Source organism: Oncorhynchus mykiss, chromosome 15 (assembly GCF_057628025.1).
Source record: "Oncorhynchus mykiss isolate SJ-2025 chromosome 15, ASM5762802v1, whole genome shotgun sequence".
NCBI lineage: Eukaryota > Metazoa > Chordata > Actinopteri > Salmoniformes > Salmonidae > Oncorhynchus > Oncorhynchus mykiss.
Genome location: NC_143036.1, coordinates 86137136 through 86155999, shown reverse-complemented (window position 1 = coordinate 86155999; position 18864 = coordinate 86137136). Strand labels below are relative to the sequence as shown.

Below are 18864 nucleotides of genomic sequence, written 5' to 3'. Positions count from 1 at the left end.
GTCAATTAACAGCATTCTTACGTAGGTATTCCTCTTGTCCAGATGGGTTAGGGCAGTGTGCGTTGCGATGGCGATTGCATCGTCGGTGGGTCTATTGGGGCGGTAAGCAAATTGGAGTGGGACTAGGGTGTCAAGTAGGGTGGAGGTGATATGATCCTTGATTAGTCTCTCAAAGCACTTAATGATGACAGAAGTGAGTGCTACGGGGCGATAGTCGTATAGCTCAGTTACCTTCGCTTTCTTCGGAACAGGAACAATGGTGGACACCTTGGAGCATGTGGGAACAGCAGACTGGGATAGGGAGAGATTTAATATGTTCATGAACACACCAGCCAGCTGGTCTGCACAAGCTCTGAGGACGCAGCTAGGGATGCTGTCTGGGCTGGCAGCCTTGCGAGGGTTAACACATTTAAATGTCTTACTCAGGTCGGCCACGGAGAAGGAGAGCACACTGTCCTTGGTAGTGGGCCTCGTCAGTGGCACTGTGTGATCCTCAAAGTGAGCGGAGAAGGAGAGCACACTGTCCTTGGTAGTGGGCCTCGTCGGTGGCACTGTGTGATCCTCAAAGTGAGCGGAGAAGGTGTTCAGTTTGTCCAGAAGCAGGATGTTTGTGTCCACGACGTGGCTGGTTTTCCATTTGTAGACCGTGATTGTCTGTAGACCCTGCCACATATGTCTGGTGTCTGAGCTGTTGAATTGTGACTCCCCTTTGTCTCTATGCTGACGTTTTACTTGTTTGATTGACTTGCGGAAGGAATTAACTTGTTTGATTGCCTTGTGGAGGGAATAACTACACTGTTCATATTCTGCCATTGTTCCCAGTCACCTTGCCGTGGTTAAATGCGATGGTTCACGCTTTCAGTTTTGCGCGAATGCTGCCATCTGTCCACGGATTCTGGTTAGGGTAGGTTTTAATAGTCACAGTGGGTACAGCATTGCCTATACACTTCCTGATAAACTCAGTCACCGTATAATCAGTAAATCCCCAGGATAATCGAATAGAGACTGAAACAGAAACCTGGCTAACTGACTAGAAAGGAAATTAGCAGTACTGTGGCCTGGTTGAACACAGCAGATTCTATCCCAGCTTAACCCAGCCTCCTGACCTTCACCCAGCCTCCCGACCTTCACCCAGCCTCCCGACCTTCACCCAGCCTCCCGACCTTCACCCAGCCTCCCGACCTTCACCCAGCCTCCCGACCTTCACCCAGCCTCCCGACCTTCACCCAGCCTCCCGACCTTCACCCAGCCTCCCGACCTTCACCCAGCCTCCCGACCTGATCTTCACCCAGCCTCCCGACCTGATCTTCACCCAGCCTCCCGACCTGATCTTCACCCAGCCTCCCGACCTGATCTTCACCCAGCCTCCCGACCTGATCTTCACCCAGCCTCCCGACCTGATCTTCACCCAGCCTCCCGACCTGATCTTCACCCAGCCTCCCGACCTGATCTTCACCCAGCCTCCCGACCTGATCTTCACCCAGCCTCCCGACCTGATCTTCACCCAGCCACCCGACCTTCACCCAGCCACCCGACCTTCACCCAGCCTCCCGACCTGACCTTCACCCAGCCACCCGACCTTCACCCAGCCTCCCGACCTTCACCCAGCCTCCCGACCTTCACTCAGCCACCTGACCTTCACCTAGCCTCCCGACCTGACCTTCACCCAGCCTCCCGGCCTTCATCCAGCCTCCCGGCCTTCACCCAGCCTCCCGACCTTCATTAAGCCACCCAACCTTCATTAAGCCTCCCGACCTTCATTAAGCCTCCCGACCTTCGCCCAGCCTCCCGACCCTCACTTAAGCCTCCCGACCCGACCTTCATTAAGCCTCCCGACCTTCGCCCAGCCTCCCGACCCTCACTTAAGCCTCCCGACCCGACCTTCATTCAGCCTCCCGACCTTCATTCAGCCTCCCGACCTTAACCCAGCCTCCCGACCTTCACTCAGCCACCCGACCTGAGCTTAACCCAGCCACCCGACCTTCATTAAGCCACCCGACCTTCATTAAGCCTCCCGTCCTTCGCCCAGCCTCCCGACCTTCACTTAAGCCTCCCGACCCGACCTTCACTTAAGCCTCCCGACCCGACCTTCATTCAGCCTCCCGACCTTCATTCAGCCTCCCGACCTTCACCCAGCCACCCGACCTTCACCCAGCCACCCGACCTTCACCCAGCCTCCCGATCTGGCCTTAACCCAGCCTCCCGACCTTCACTCAGCCACCCGACCTTCACTCAGCCACCCGACCTTCACCTAGCCTCCCGACTTGACCTTCACCCAGCCTCCCGACCTTCACCCAGCCTCCCGGCCTGACCTTAACCCAGCCACCCGACCTTCATTAAGCCACCCGACCTTCACCTAGCCTCCCGACTTGACCTTCACCCAGCCCCCCGACCTTCACCCAGCCTCCACCCAGCCTCCCGACCTGACCTTAACCCTGTCTGACTTCCTCTTCCCTTCCGTCTGACGTTGCTCTGACTAGATGGCAGAACATTGTCACTAGGTGCCTTGTGGTACATCTCTGTACTCTGTTAATTCCTGCTCTAGATAGAAAGGGTGTGTGTGTGTGTGAGGTGACATATGGCCCAGAGGAAATCCCATGACAGTAATTTCCCAAAGGGCTTAGCGGCCTGCAGGGAGGAGGAGTGTGTGTGATGCACTCTGACAGGGATGTGGTGGTGTCAGGAGAGAGTCCTGACCTTATAGTGGGTCTCTTTGGGTTCATTTTAGTGCAAGACCACATGGTTACCACACTCAGCAAGGGTGCTGAAAACCGGATGCATCCAGTTTACAGGGGAAATGGAAAGAGAGCCTGTGAAGCAACTTCCTTTTTTGGACGTTAACAAGCAGACACTCCAGCTTAACTCCTCCTCCACAATTACTGGATTGGTTGAACAGTGCAGATGAGAACCATCCAGACAGGACCAGAATGAAAGGCCTGCTACATTAGGTTATATGGACACTAATCTCCTGTGTTACTGCCATCACTTTTACTAGTGTCAAGGGGAGAGGTGGGGGGAGGAGACGAGAGGTGGGGGGAGGAGACGAGACGAGAGCTGGGGGGGGGGGGAAGAGAACAGACGAGAGGTGGGGAGGAGAGGGTTAGAGTATGTATGGCAGTGCTGTGTGGATGTGTGGGTGGGTGCTTGGTGGTGGATGTGTGTGGGTGGGTGCTTGGTGGTGGATGTGTGTGGGTGGGTGCTTGGTGGTGGATGTGTGTGGGTGGGTGCTTGGTGGTGGATGTGTGTGGGTGGGTGCTTGGTGGTGGATGTGTGTGGGTGGGTGCTAGGTGGTGGATGTGTGTGGGTGGGTGCTAGGTGGTGGATGTGTGTGGGTGGGTGCTAGGTGGTGGATGTGTGTGGGTGGGTGCTTGGTGGTGGATGTGTGTGGGTGGGTGCTTGGTGGTGGATGGGTGTGGGTGGGTGCTAGGTGGTGGATGGGTGTGTGTGGGTGCTTGGTGGTGGATGTGTGTGGGTGGGTGCTAGGTGGTGGATGTGTGTGGGTGGGTGCTAGGTGGTGGATGTGTGTGGGTGGGTGCTAGGTGGTGGATGTGTGTGGGTGGGTGCTTGGTGGTGGATGTGTGTGGGTGGGTGCTTGGTGGTGGATGTGTGTGGGTGGGTGCTAGGTGGTGGATGTGTGTGGGTGGGTGCTTGGTGGTGGATGTGTGTGGGTGGGTGCTTGGTGGTGGATGTGTGTGGGTGGGTGCTAGGTGGTGGATGTGTGTGGGTGGGTGCTAGGTGGTGGGTGTGTGGGTGGGTGCTTGGTGGTGGATGTGTGTGGGTGGGTGCTTGGTGGTGGATGTGTGTGGGTGGGTGCTTGGTGGTGGATGTGTGTGGGTGGGTGCTAGGTGGTGGATGTGTGTGGGTGGGTGCTTGGTGGTGGATGTGTGTGGGTGGGTGCTAGGTGGTGGATGTGTGTGGGTGGGTGCTTGGTGGTGGATGTGTGTGGGTGGGTGCTTGGTGGTGGATGTGTGTGTGTGGGTGCTTGGTGGTGGATGTGTGTGGGTGGGTGCTAGGTGGTGGATGTGTGTGGGTGGGTGCTTGGTGGTGGATGTGTGTGGGTGGGTGCTTGGTGGTGGATGTGTGTGGGTGGGTGCTTGGTGGTGGATGTGTGTGGGTGGGTGCTAGGTGGTGGATGTGTGTGGGTGGGTGCTTGGTGGTGGATGTGTGTGGGTGGGTGCTAGGTGGTGGATGTGTGTGGGTGGGTGCTTGGTGGTGGATGTGTGTGGGTGGGTGCTTGGTGGTGGATGTGTGTGGGTGGGTGCTTGGTGGTGGATGTGTGTGGGTGGGTGCTAGGTGGTGGATGTGTGTGGGTGGGTGCTAGGTGGTGGATGTGTGTGGGTGGGTGCTAGGTGGTGGATGTGTGTGGGTGGGTGCTAGGTGGTGGATGTGTGTGGGTGGGTGCTAGGTGGTGGATGTGTGTGGGTGGGTGCTAGGTGGTGAATGTGTGTGGGTGTGGGTGGGTGCTAGGTGGTGTTTGGGTGGGTGGGTGCTAGGTGATACGTGGTGGGTGATAGGTGGTGGGTGATAGGTGGTGGGTGTGGGTGGGTGATAGGTGGGGGGGTGCTAGGTGGTGTTTGGGTGGGTGGGTGCTAGGTGGTGGGTGGGTGGATGGGTGCTAGGTGGTGTTTGGGTGGGTGGATGTGGGTGGGTGGGTGGGTGGATGTGGGTGGGTGGGTGCTAGGTGGTAGATGTGGGTGGGTGCTAGGTGGTGGGTGGGTGGATGGGTGCTAGGTGGTGTGTGGGTGGGTGGATGTGGGTGGGTGGGTGGTGGGTGGATGTTGGTTGGTGCTAGGTGGTAGATGTGGGTGGGTGATAGGTGGTGGGTGGGTGCTTGGTGCTGTGTGTGTGGGTGCTTGGTGCTGTGTGGGTGCTAGGTGGTGCTGTTGTCCACCTTATGATCTGACAACGTACTGCATCACTGGGACATCTACAGTCACTGTCTGTGTGTGTTTCAACTTGTAATGTCACAAGTACTGGGAAATGGTTTCTACCAGCTCCAAACCCAACAATGTAGTGATCACTATCAATGGTTAGGGTTAGAGGTCAAACAGCAGTCCTGTCTCAGGGAAACATACAGCAGTCCTGTCTCAGAGGAACATACAGCAGTCCTGTCTCAGAGGAACATACAGCAGTCCTGTCTCAGAGGAGCATACAGCAATCCTGTCTCAGAGGAGCATACAGCAGTCCTGTCTCAGAGGAGCATACAGCAGTCCTGTCTCAGAGGAACATACAGCAGTCCTGTCTCAGAGGAACATACAGCAGTCCTGTCTCAGAGGAACATACAGCAGTCCTGTCTCAGAGAACCAAACAGCAGTCCTGTCTCAGAGGAACATTGGTTAGTGGCCGAACAGCAGTCCTGTCTCAGAGGAACAAACAGCAGTCCTGTCTCAGAGGAACAAACAGCAGTCCTGTCTCAGAGGAACATTGGTTAGTGGCCAAACAGCAGTCCTGTCTCAGGGGAACAAACAGCAGTCCTGTCTCAGAGGAACAAACAGCAGTCCTGTCTCAGAGGAACAAACAGCAGTCCTGTCTCAGAGGAACAAACAGCAGTCCTGTCTCAGAGGAACATACAGCAGTCCTGTCTCAGAGGAACATTGGTTAGTGGCCAAACAGCAGTCCTGTCTCAGAGGAACATTGGTTAGTGGCCAAACAGCAGTCCTGTCTCAGAGGACCAAACAGCAGTCCTGTCTTAGAGGAACATAGAGCAGTCCTGTCTCAGAGGAACATACAGCAGTCCTGTATCAGAGGAACAAACAGCAGTCCTGTCTCAGAGGAACATACAGCAGTCCTGTCTCAGAGGAACATACAGCAGTCCTGTCTCAGAGGAACATACAGCAGTCCTGTCTCAGAGGAACATACAGCAGTCCTGTCTCAGAGGAACATACAGCAGTCCTGTCTCAGGGGAACAAACAGCAGTCCTGTCTCAGGGGAACATACAGCAGTCCTGACTCAGGGGAACATACAGCAGTCCTGTCTCAGAGGAACATACAGCAGTCCTGTCTCAGAGGAACATTGGTTAGTAGCCAAACAGCAGTCCTGTCTCAGAGGAAGAAACAGCAGTCCTGTCTCAGAGGAACATTGGTTAGTGGCCAAACAGCAGTCCTGTCTCAGAGGAACATTGGTTAGTGGCCAAACAGCAGTCCTGTCTCAGAGGAACAAACAGCAGTCCTGTCTGAGGAACATTGGTTAGTGGCCAAACAGCAGTCCTGTCTCAGAGGAAGAAACAGCAGTCCTGTCTCAGAGGAACATTGGTTAGTGGCCAAACAGCAGTCCTGTCTCAGAGGAACATTGGTTAGTGGCCAAACAGCAGTCCTGTCTCAGAGGAACAAACAGCAGTCCTGTCTGAGGAACATTGGTTAGTGGCCAAACAGCAGTCCTGTCTCAGAGGAAGAAACAGCAGTCCTGTCTCAGAGGAACATTGGTTAGTGGCCAAACAGCAGTCCTGTCTCAGAGGAACATTGGTTAGTGGCCAAACAGCAGTCCTGTCTCAGAGGAACAAACAGCAGTCCTGTCTGAGGAACATTGGTTAGTGGCCAAACAACAGTCCTGTCTCAGAGGAACAAACAGCAGTCCTGTCTCAGAGGAACATAGAGCAGTCCTGTCTCAGAGGAACATAGAGCAGTCCTGTCTCAGAGGAACATAGAGCAGTCCTGTCTCAGAGGAACATAGAGCAGTCCTGTCTCAGAGGAACATAGAGCAGTCCTGTCTCAGAGGAACATAGAGCAGTCCTGTCTCAGAGGAACATAGAGCAGTCCTGTCTCAGAGGAACATAGAGCAGTCCTGTCTCAGAGGAACATAGAGCAGTCCTGTCTCAGAGGAACATAGAGCAGTCCTGTCTCAGAGGAACATAGAGCAGTCCTGTCTCAGAGGAACATAGAGCAGTCCTGTCTCAGAGGAACATTGGTTAGTGGCCAAACAGCAGTCCTGTCTCAGAGGAACATACAGCAGTCCTGTCTCAGAGGACCTTTAGTTAGTGGTCAAACAGCAGTCCTGTCTCAGGGGAACAAACAGCAGTCCTGTCTCAGAGGAACAAACAGCAGTCCTGTCTCAGAGGAACAAACAGCAGTCCTGTCTCAGAGGAACAAACAGCAGTCCTGTCTCAGAGGAACATTGGTTAGTGGCCAAACAGCAGTCCTGTCTCAGAGGAACATACAGCAGTCCTGTCTCAGAGGAACATACAGCAGTCCTGTCTCAGAGGAACATACAGCAGTCCTGTCTCAGAGGACCTTTAGTTAGTGGTCAAACAGCAGTCCTGTCTCAGAGGAACATACAGCAGTCCTGTCTCAGAGGAACATTGGTTAGTGGTCAAACAGCAGTCCTGTCTCAGAGGAACAAACAGCAGTCCTGTCTCAGAGGAACATTGGTTAGTGGCCAAACAGCAGTCCTGTCTCTGGTCTTTCTTGATCTTTACTGGTGTCTACTGGTCTACCTTGTTCTCTACTTGTGTCTTCTGGTCTATCTTGGCTTCTGTTGGCTTCTACTGGTCTATATTGGCTTCTGTTGGCCTCTACTGGTCTATATTGAGCTTTACTGGTCTCTTCTGGTCTCTTCTGGTCTCTTCTGGTCTCTACTGTTCTCTTCTGGTCTCTTCTGGTCTCTTCTGTTCTCTACTGGTCTCTACTGGTCTCTTCTGTTCTCTACTGGTCTCTTCTGTTCTCTACTGGTCTCTACTGGTTTCTTCTGTTGTCAACTGATTTCTTCTGTTATCTACTGGTCTCTTCTGTTGTCTTCTGTTCTCTACTGGTCTCTCTGTTCTCTCTGTACTTTACTGGTCTACTAGTCTCTTCTGGTCTATATTGGTCTCTAATGGCAATCTACATGTGCTTGTGCTCTTAATGTGTCTCTAATCTCTAACCCAGACAGGTGTGGAGAAGCTGACCTGGAGGGACCGTCTGCCTGGATACCTCATCAACATCTCCTCCATCCTCTTTATGGTGACTGTGCTTTTAGTTTGGCCTAATGTTGTCTCTCTCTCTCTGTCCCTCTCTCCGTGTCTCTCTCTCTCTGTCTCCTCTCTCCGTGTCTCTCTCTCTCTGTCTCCTCTCTCTGTGTCTCTCTCTCTCTGTCCCTCTCTCTCTGTCTCCTCTCTCTGTCCCTCTCTCTCTGTCTCCTCTCTCCGTGTCTCTCTCTCTCTGTCTCCTCTCTCTGTGTCTCTCTCTCTTTCTCCTGTCTCCTCTCTCTGTGTCTCTCTCTCTTTCTCCTCTCTCCCTCTCTCAGTGTCTCTCTCTCTCTCTGTCCCTCTCTGTGTCTCTCTCTCTCCCTCTCTGTGTCTCTCGCTCCGTGTCTCTCTCTCTGTCCCTCTCTCTCTGTCCCTCTCTCTCTGTCCCTCTCTCTCTGTCCCTCTCTCTCTGTCCCTCTCTCTCTGTCCCTCTCTCAGTGTCCCTCTCTGTCTCCTCTCTCCGTGTCTCTCTCTGTCCCTCTCTCCATGTCTCTCTCTCTCTGTCCCTCTCTCCGTGTCTCTCTCTCTCTCTGTCTCCTCTCTCTGTCTCTCTCTCTCTGTCTCCTCTCTCTGTGTCTCTCTTTCTCCTCTCTCCATGTCTCTCTCTCTGTCCCTCTCTCTGTGTCTCTCTCTCTCTGTCTCCTCTCTCCATGTCTCTCTCTCTCTCTCCCTCTCTCCGTGTCTCTCTCTCTCTCTGTCCCTCTCTCTCTGTCCCTCTCTCTCTGTCCCTCTCTGTGTCTCTATCTCTCTCTCTCTCTCTCTCTCTCTGTCCCTCTCTCTCTGTCCCTCTCAGTGTCTCTCTCTCTGTCTCCTCTCTCCGTGTCTCTCTCTGTCCCTCTCTCCTCCGTGTCTCTCTCTCTCTGTCCCTCTTTCTCTGTCCATCTCTCCGTGTCTCTCTCTGTCTCTCTCTCTGTCTCCTATCTCCGTCTCTCTCTCTCTCTCTCTCTCTCTCTCTCTCTCAAGGGGCTTTATTGGCATGGGAAACATATGTTAACATTGCCAAAGCAGGTGAAGTTGATAATATCCAAAAGTGAAATATACAATAAAAATGAACAGTAAACATTACACTAACAGAAGTTCCAAAAGAATAAAGACATTTCATATGTCTATATACAGTGTTGTAACAATGTGCAAATAGTTAAAGAACAAAAGGGAAAATAAATAAGCATAAATATGGGTTGTATTTACAATGGTGTTTGTTCTTCACTGGTTACCCTTTTCTTGTGGCAACAGGTCACAAATATTGCTGCTGTGATGTCACACTGTGGTATTTCACCCAGTATATATGATTCGTTTTTTTGTGGACCTGTGTAATCTGAGAGAAATATGTGTCTCTAATATGGTCATACATTTAGCAGGAGGTTAGGAAGTGCAGCTCAGTTTCCACCTCATTTTGTGGGCAGTGTGCACATAGCCTGTCTTCTCTTGAGAACCATGTCTGCCTATGGCATCCTTTCTCAATAGCAAGGCTGTACATAGTCAAAGATTTCCTTAAGTTTGGGTCAGTCACAGTGGTCAGGTATTCTTTCCAAAATGTCAAGTAATTATCTTTTGGTTTTCTCATGATTTGGTTGGGTCTAATTGTGTTGCTGTCCTGGGGCTCTGTGGGGTCTGTTTGTGTTTGTGAACAGAGCCCCAGGACCAGCTTGCTTAGGGGGACTCTTCTCGAGGTTCATCTCTCTGTAGGTGATGGCTTGGTTATGGAAGGTTTGGGAATCGTTTCCTTTTAGGTGGTTGTAGATTTGAATGGCTCTTTTCTGGATTTTGATAATTAGCGGGTATCTGCTTAATTCTGCTCTGGAGGTATTATTATCTACGTTGTACGCGGAGGATATTTTTTGGTGTTTGTCCCATTTTGTGAATTCTTGGTTGGTGAGCGGACCCCAGACCTCACAACCATAAAGGACAATGGGTTCTATAACTGATTCAAGTATTTTTTGCTAAATCCTAATAGATATGTCAAATTTATGTTCCTTTTGATTTCATAGAAGGCCCTTCTTGCCTTGTCTCTCAGATCGTTCACAGCTTTGAAGTGTGGCGCTGAAGTGTAGGCCGAATATTGTATAGTTTTTTTATGTGCTCTAGGGCAGTGTCAGTGTCAAGATGGAATTTGTATTTATGGTCCTGGCAAATTGACCTTTTTTGGAACACCATTTTTTGTCTTCCTGAGATTTACTGTCAGGGCCCAGGTCTGTCAGGGCCCAGGTCTGTCAGGGCCCAGGTCTGTCAGGGCCCAGGTCTGACAGAATCTGTGCAGAAGATCTAGGTGCTGCTGTAGACCCTCCTTGGTTGTGGACAGAAGCACCAGATAATCACCAAACAGTAGACATTTGACTTCAGATTCTAGTAGGGTGAGGCCGGGTGCTGTAGACTGTTCTAGTGCCCTCGCCAATTCGTTGATATATATATATATATGTTGAACAGGGTGAAGTTTAAGCTGCATCCCTGTCTCACCCCATGGCCCTGTGGAAATAAATGTGTGTTTTTTCCCAATTTTAACCGCATACTTGTTGATTGTGTACATGGATTTTATAATGTCGGACTGCTTTCCATCAATTTGTCTAGCAGACCCTCATGCAAAATTGAGTCAAACACTTTTTTTAAATCAACAAAGCATGCGAAGACTTTGCCTTTTGTTTTGGTTTGTGTGTTTGCCAATTAGGGTGTGCAGGGTGAATACGTGGTCTGTCGTATAGTAATTTGGTTCTGGTAGTCTTTAATAGTTGATTCTAAGATTTGTATTTGATAATTTAGATGTTTTGCTGTTTGGTCTGTGTTATAGGGCCAACAGATTGAAGAAGTGGTTAACCCATACATCTCCGTTTTGGAAAGATAATTCTTCGTGTTGTTTGTTTAGTGTTTCCCATTTGAGTCATCATAGTGAAACGGAGGCTCAGGTTTTCTGCTCAGTTTGGGCTGAGGGACTAATACAGTAATGTCTCTCTGTCCTAGTTTGGGCTGAGGGACTAATACAGTAATGTCTCTCTGTCCTAGTTTGGGCTGAGGGACTAATACAGTAATGTCTCTCTGTCATAGTTTGGGCTGAGGGACTAATACAGTAGTGTCTCTCTGTCGTAGTTTGGGCTGAGGGACTAATACAGTAATGTCCCTCTGTCCTAGTTTGGGCCGATGGACTAATATAGTAAGGTCTCTGTCTTAGTTTGGGCCGAGGGACTAATATAGTAATGTCTCTGTCCTAGTTTGGGCTGAGGGACTAATACAGCAATGTCTCTCTGTCCTAGTTTGGGCTCAGGGACTAATACAGTAATGTCTCTCTGTCCTAGTTTGGGCTGAGGGACTAATACAGTAATGTCTCTCTGTCCTCGTTTGGGCTGAGGGACTAATACAGTAATGTCTCTCTTTCCTTGTTTGGGCTGATGGACTAATACAGTAATGTCTCTCTGTCCTCGTTTGGGCTGAGGGACTAATACAGTAATGTCCCTCTGTCCTAGTTTGGGCCGATGGACTAATATAGTAAGGTCTCTCTTAGTTTGGGCCGAGGGACTAATATAGTAATGTCTCTGTCCTAGTTTGGGCTGAGGGACTAATACAGTAATGTCTCTCTGTCCTAGTTTGGGCTCAGGGACTAATACAGTAATGTCTCTCTGTCCTAGTTTGGGCTGAGGGACTAATACAGTAATGTCTCTCTGTCCTCGTTTGGGCTGAGGGACTAATACAGTAATGTCTCTCTTTCCTCGTTTGGGCTGATGGACTAATACAGTAATGTCTCTCTGTCCTCGTTTGGGCTGAGGGACTAATACAGTAATGTCCCTCTGTCCTAGTTTGGGCCGATGGACTAATATAGTAAGGTCTCTGTCTTAGTTTGGGCTGAGGGACTAATACAGTAATGTCTCTCTGTCCTCGTTTGGGCTGAGGGACTAATACAGTAATGTCTCTCTGTCCTAGTTTGGGCTGAGGGACTAATACAGTAATGTCTCTCTGTCCTAGTTTGGGCTGAGGGACTAATACAGTAATGTCTCTCTGTCCTAGTTTGGGCTGAGGGACTAATACAGTAATGTCTCTCTGTCCTAGTTTGGGCTGAGGGACTAATACAGTACTGTCTCTCTGTCCTAGTTTGGGCTGAGGGACTAATACAGTAATGTCTCTCTGTCCTAGTTTGGGCTGAGGGACTAATACAGTAATGTCTCTCTGTCCTAGTTTGGGCTGAGGGACTAATACAGTAATGTCTCTCTGTCCTAGTTTGGACTAACACAGTAATGTCTCTCTGTCCTAGTTTGGGCTGACGTTCTCTGCGGTTTTCGGTGTGATCGTGTATCGTATTGTCGTTTCCGCTCTAATGGCGATGTCACCTGACCCGGAGACCAAGTCTAACGTGCGTGTCACCGTCACGGCAACCGCTGTCATCATCAACCTGGTGGTCATTCTGATACTGGATGAGATCTACGGAGCTGTGGCCGTCTGGCTCACTGAGCTGGGTAACACACCTCTACATTCAGATTATTACGTGTTGTAGCTGGGTAACACACCTCTACATTCAGATTATTAAGTGTTGTAGCTGAGTAACACACCTCTACATTCAGATTATTAAATGTTATAGCTGGGTAACACACCTCTACATTCAGATTATTAAATGTTGTAGCTGGGTAACACACCTCTACATTCAGATTATTAAGTGTTGTAGCTGAGTAACACACCTCTACATTCAGATTATTAAGTGTTGTAGCTGGGTAACACACCTCTACATTCAGATTATTAAGTGTTGTAGCTGGGTAACACACCTCTACATTCAGATTATTAAGTGTTGTAGCTGGGTAACATACCTCTACATTCAGATTATTAAGTGTTGTAGCTGGGTAACACACCTCTACATTCAGATTATTAAGTGTTGTAGCTGGGTAACATACCTCTACATTCAGATTATTAAGTGTTGTAGCTGGGTAACACACCTCTACATTCAGTTTATTAAGTGTTGTAGCTGAGTAACACACCTCTACATTCAGATTATTAAGTGTTGTAGCTGAGTAACACACCTCTACATTCAGATTATTACATGTTTGTGTCCTGTGTGCTAACTCAGATTTCTCAAATACTTTTTCATACGGTCTCCTGAATAAGACATCTCTCTCTCCTCTTTCCCATCACTCTCTCCCATCACTCTCTTCTCTCCCCTCTCCCATCCCTCTCTCTTCACCTCTAATCATCCCTCTTCTCTCCATTCCCCCTCTCTCCTCTCCCAGAGATTCCAAGGACAGAGAGTAACTTTGAGCAGCATCTGATTCTGAAGGCTTTTCTACTGAAGTTCATGAACGCCTACGCCCCCATATTCTATGTAGCTTTCTTTAAGGGACGGTACGACACAGACGCACACATGTATACGTGGGGTTAACATGTGGAGAGATGAATGACACTGGGTTAGGGATTAGGGGTTGGGGTTAGGGGTTAGGGGTTAACATGTGGAGAGATGAATGACACTGGGTTAGGGATTAGGGGTTGGGGCTAGGGGTTAGGGTTAGGGGTTAACATGTGGAGAGATGAATGACACTGGGTTAGGGATTAGGGGTTGGGGTTAGGGGTTAGGGGTTAACATGTGGAGAGATGAATGACACTGGGTTTGGGGTTAACATGTGGAGAGATGAATGACACTGGGTTAGGGTTAGGGATTAGGGGTTGGGGTTAGGGGTTAACATGTGGAGAGATGAATGACACTGGGTTTGGGGTTAACATGTGGAGAGATGAATGACACTGGGTTAGGGATTAGGGGTTGGGGTTAGGGGTTAGGGGTTAACATGTGGAGAGATGAATGACACTGGGTTTGGGGTTAACATGTGGAGAGATGAATGACACTGGGTTAGGGTTAGGGATTAGGGGTTGGGGTTAGGGGTTAACATGTGGAGAGATGAATGACACTGGGTTAGGGGTTAACATGTGGAGAGATGAATGACACTGGGTTAGGGTTAGGGATTAGGGTTAGGGGTTGGGGTTAGGGGTTAACATGTGGAGAGATGAATGACACTGGGTTAGGGTTAGGGGTTGGGGTTAGGGGTTAACATGTGGAGAGATGAATGACACTGGGTTAGGGGTTGGGGTTAGGGGTTAGGGTTAGGGGTTAACATGTGGAGAGATTAATGACACTGGGTTAGGGGTTAACATGTGGAGAGATTAATGACACTGGGTTAGGGGTTAGGGTTAGGGGTTAGGGTTAGGGGTTAACATGTGGAGAGATTAATGACACTGGGTTGGGGTTTGGGGTTGACATGTGGAGAGATGAATGACACTGGGTTAGGGGTTGGGGTTTGGGGTTGACATGTGGAGAGATGAATGACACTGGGTTAGGGTTAGGGGTTAGGGTTAGGGGTTGACATGTGGAGAGATGAATGACACTGGGTTAGGGGTTAGGGTTAGAGGTTAACATGTGGAGAGATGAATGAGACTGGGTTAGGGTTAGGGGTTAGGGGTTAACATGTGGAGAGATGAATGACACTGGGTTAAGGGTTAGGGGTTGACATGTGGAGAGATGAATGACACTGGGTTAGGGTTAGGGGTTAGGGTTAGGGGTTGACATGTGGAGAGATGAATGACACTGGGTTAGGGTTAGGGGTTAGGGTTAGGGTTAACATGTGGAGAGATGAATGACACTGGGTTAGGGGTTGGGGTGTAGAGAGATTAATGACACTGGGTTAGGGGTTAGGGGTTAACATGTGGAGAGATGACACTGGGTTAGGGGTTAGGGGGTGGGGCTAGGGGTTGTTGACCGTTTGATGAGACAGAACTGTGAACAGACAGGACTCTACTCTGAGTAGGACCGTTTGATGAGACAGAACTGTGAACAGACAGGACTCTACTCTGAGTAGGACCGTTTGATGAGACAGAATTGTAAACAGACAGGACTCTACTCTGAGTAGGACCGTTTGATGAGACAGAACTGTGAACAGACAGGACTCTACTCTGAGTAGGACTGTTTGATAAGACAGAATAGACACCCATACTATCATACTATCATGCTGAATAGAACAGGTCTTTGACAGCCTTTATGTAATTATACTCACCCTGCTGTGTGTGTGTGTGTGTGTGTGTGTGTGTGTGTGTGTTGACAGGTTTGCAGGCAGGCCGGGAGACTACGTCTATGTTTTTAATGACTACCGGATGGAGGAGGTGAGGGGGGGGGGGGGATGTTAGTGGAGGGGGGTGTTTGTACACTAATGTTCTTGCTTACAACTTTACTGTCTGGCCTCTGTCATACTCTTGGCTCTGCCCCCCCCCCCCCCTCTCTCTCCCTCTCAGTGTGCCCCTGGAGGTTGTTTAATAGAGTTATGTATTCAGCTCAGCATCATCATGGTGGGGAAACAACTCATTCAGAACAATGTCTTTGAGATCGGCATCCCGTGAGTACACACACACACTGCCCATTCCTCCTCTATATCTGCCATTATCAGATTCTGCTGAAGGACATTTTCTCTCCTGACTTTGAGCCTAACATCAATATCAGGGATTTAATATTTTAATGTTAGGACGTTCTCTATTACTCTGTGCTGCTTCACTGGGGATCATAGTGGTTCATAGTGGCTCATAGTGGTTTATAGTGGCTCATAGTGTCTTATTTAATATTTTAATGTTAGGACGTTCTCTATTACTCTGTGCTGCTTCACTGGGGATCATAGTGGTTCATAGTGGTTCATAGTGGTTCATAGTGGCTCATCGTGGCTCATCGTGGCTCATAGTGGCTCATAGTGTCTTATTTAATATTTTAATGTTAGGATGTTCTCTATTACTCTGTGCTGCTTCACTGGGGATCATAGTGGGTCATAGTGGTTAATAGTAGTTCATAGTAGTTCATAGTGGCTCATAGTGTCTTATTTAATATTTTAATGTTAGGACGTTCTCTATTACTCTGTGCTGCTTCACTGGGGATCAGTGGCTCATAGTGGCTCATAGTAGTTCATAGTGGCTCATAGTGTCTTATTTAATATTTTAATGTTAGGATGTTCTCTATTACTCTGTGCTGCTTCACTGGGGATCATAGTGGCTCATAGTGGCTCATAGTGGTTCACAGTGGTTCATAGTGGCTCATAGTGTCTTATTTAATATTTTATTGTTAGGACGTTCTCTATTACTCTGTGCTGCTTCACTGGGGATCATAGTGGCTCATAGTGGTTCACAGTGGTTCATAGTGGCTCATAGTGGCTCATAGTGTCTTATTTAATATTTTATTGTTAGGACGTTCTCTATTACTCTGTGCTGCTTCACTGGGGATCATAGTGGCTCATAGTGGCTCATAGTGGTTCATAGTGGCTCATAGTGGCTCATAGTGGCTCATAGTGGCTCATAGTGGCTCATAGTGGCTCATAGTGGCTCATAGTAGTTCATAGTAGTTCATAGTGGCTCATAGTGTCTTATTTAATATTTTAATGTTAGGACGTTCTCTTACTCTGTGCTGCTTCACTGGGGATCATAGTGGCTCATAGTGGCTCATTTAATATTTTAATGTTAGGACGTTCTCTACTACTCTGTGCTGCTTCACTGGGGCTCCTAGTGGTTCGTAGTGGCTCCTAGTGGTTCCTAGTGGCTCCTAGTGGTTCCTAGTGGCTCCTAGTGGTTCATAGTGGCTCCTAGTGGTTCATAGTGGCTCATAGTGGCTCATTGTGGCTCATTTAATATTTTAATGTTAGGACGTTCTCTACTACTCTGTGCTTTCTCACTGGGGCTCTTAGGGGCTCGTAGTGGTTCATAGTGGCTCATAGTGGCTCGTAGTGGTTCATAGTGGCTCATAGTGGTTCATAGCATATTTTTTAATGTTAGGATGTTCTCCATTACTCTGTGCTGCTTCACTGGGGCGCATAGCAGCTTATAGCAGCTTATAGTGGCTCATAGTGTCCTATTGTGTCCTATAGTGTCTTGGTGTCATCGAGTTTCATGGTTCTCTTTCTCTCTGACTCCATCTCTCCTTTTCTCTCTCCATCTTTTCCTCCCTTCTCGCTCTCCCTCGTCAGTAAGTTGAAGAAGTTGATCCGAGCATGGAAGGGTAAGGGGATTTCATTGGAGGAGAGAGAGGAGCAGCGTGCCAGACCTCCTCAACAGTGGAACCTCGACTACACCCTGGTCCCCTTTGAAGGACTGACCCCCGAGTACATGGAGATGAGTGAGTATATGGTAACAGAGGTGAGGAGGTCAGGTAATTAACTAGACACCCGGACCATACCACCCTGCCTCTCTCTCCCTGTTACCTGGACAGAGACCATACCACCCTGTTACCTGGACAGAGACCATATCACCCTGCCTCTCTCTCCCTGTTACCTGGACAGAGACCATACCAGCCTGCCTCTCTCTCCCTGTTACCTGGACAGAGACCATACCACCCTGACTCTCTCTCCCTGTTACCTGGACAGAGACCATACCACCCTGACTCTCTCTCCCTGTTACCTGGACAGAGACCATACCACCCTGCCTCTCTCTCCCTGTTACCTGGACAGAGACCATACCACCCTGTTACCTGGACAGAGACCATACCACCCTGCCTCTCTCTCCCTGTTACCTGGACAGAGATCATACCACCCTGCCTCTCTGCCTCTCTCTTAGACTTGGTACACTTACAGCTCATCTCTTGGCAGTAGTACTATAGATTACTTTATCACTGAACCTCATCCCAGATCCAAGATGGCGTAGCAGTTCAGACGTCTTTGTCTTGTCGTGTCCCGTGTATATATCTTAGGCTTGGTACACTTACAGCTCATCTCTTGGCTACTGTAGATTACTTTATCACTGAACCTCATCCCAGATCCAAGATGGCGTAGCAGTTCAGGCGTCTTTGTCTTGTTGTGTCCCGTCTATATATCTTTTTTTCCCTTCGTATATATTTCGTATATATTTTTTATATTTTTAACCTCAGTTTCAACATGCTCTCCTACAACCCGCCACCCAATGTGGTATGGATCTGCTATTTTCTATACTGCAGAACCGGAACCCCCAACAGGAGATAGCCAGCTTACTAGCTAGTAGTCAGTTAGCCACTGCTAGTGGTCATCAGCTAACCTTAGCCTGGTCAACTCCTGCCAGTCAGCATAGAGCGACTCATCCCAGATCATACCGGACTGCTTTTTCTCCACATTTCCGTGTTTCCTACCGGAAGCTCTGAACCTTTTCACCTGGATCATCACAGCTAGCTAGCTGCTATCCAAGTGGCTACCCCCTGGCTATCGTCTCTGTCCCGACACAAACACCAGTGAGCCTGGAACTAGCCTCGTGCTAGTCCCATCTCCCGGCTAGCTGAAGAGGTCCATCAGCCACTCCTTGGGCTACAATACATATTTTGCCAATTGGCCTGGACCCCTTTTACTGCCGACACTGAGCCCCGACGATTCCATCACGACTGGTCCACCGACATAATCTGCCGAGGGGTTTCAACAGGCTTCTCTGTTGCGACATCCCCTGAAGGCCCATCCGCTAGCCTGCTAGCCGCGACCCGCTAGCTGTTTAGAGCATATTGGAATGTTAGCTGAAGAGGACCTTCAGCCAATTTCTTGGGCTACAATACCTATTTTGCCAATTGGCCTGGACCCTTTTACAGGAGCCCTGCTGATCCATCATGACTGGTCTGCCGACGTAACCACACGAGGGGGCTACAACAGACTTCTTCCGTTAAGACGTCCCGCTAAGGCCCTTCTGCTAGCCTTTTAGACCCGGCCAGCTAGCTGTCTGAATCGCCGTGTCTCCAGCTCACCTAGCTTCCCACTGGTCCCTATGATCACTCGGCTACGCATGCCTCTCCCTAATGTCAATATGTCTTGTCCATTGCTGTTTTGGTTAGTGATTATTGTCTTATTTCACTGTAGAGACTTCAGCCCTGATCAATATGCCTTAACTAGCAATTTTGTTTCACCTCCCACACATGCGGTTGACCTCACCTGGTCTAAATGGTGGCTCTATAGACAAAACCTCTCATCGTCACTCAATGCCTAGGTTTACCTCCA

The 18864-nt window shown here is 49.4% G+C and overlaps 1 protein-coding gene across 1 annotated transcript in view; it reads left to right on the top strand.

The window, feature by feature from the left end:
- The window catches only part of ano2b (anoctamin 2b), a 110282-nt gene that overhangs the window by 62006 nt on the left and 29412 nt on the right, over window positions 1-18864 (top strand). The window contains exons 16-21 of the mRNA XM_090199052.1: window positions 7860-7934; window positions 12174-12375; window positions 13138-13249; window positions 14995-15052; window positions 15182-15282; window positions 16888-17036. Coding sequence (XP_090055178.1) covers window positions 7860-7934; window positions 12174-12375; window positions 13138-13249; window positions 14995-15052; window positions 15182-15282; window positions 16888-17036 — 697 coding nt within the window. The remainder of the gene's footprint in view (window positions 1-7859; window positions 7935-12173; window positions 12376-13137; window positions 13250-14994; window positions 15053-15181; window positions 15283-16887; window positions 17037-18864) is intronic.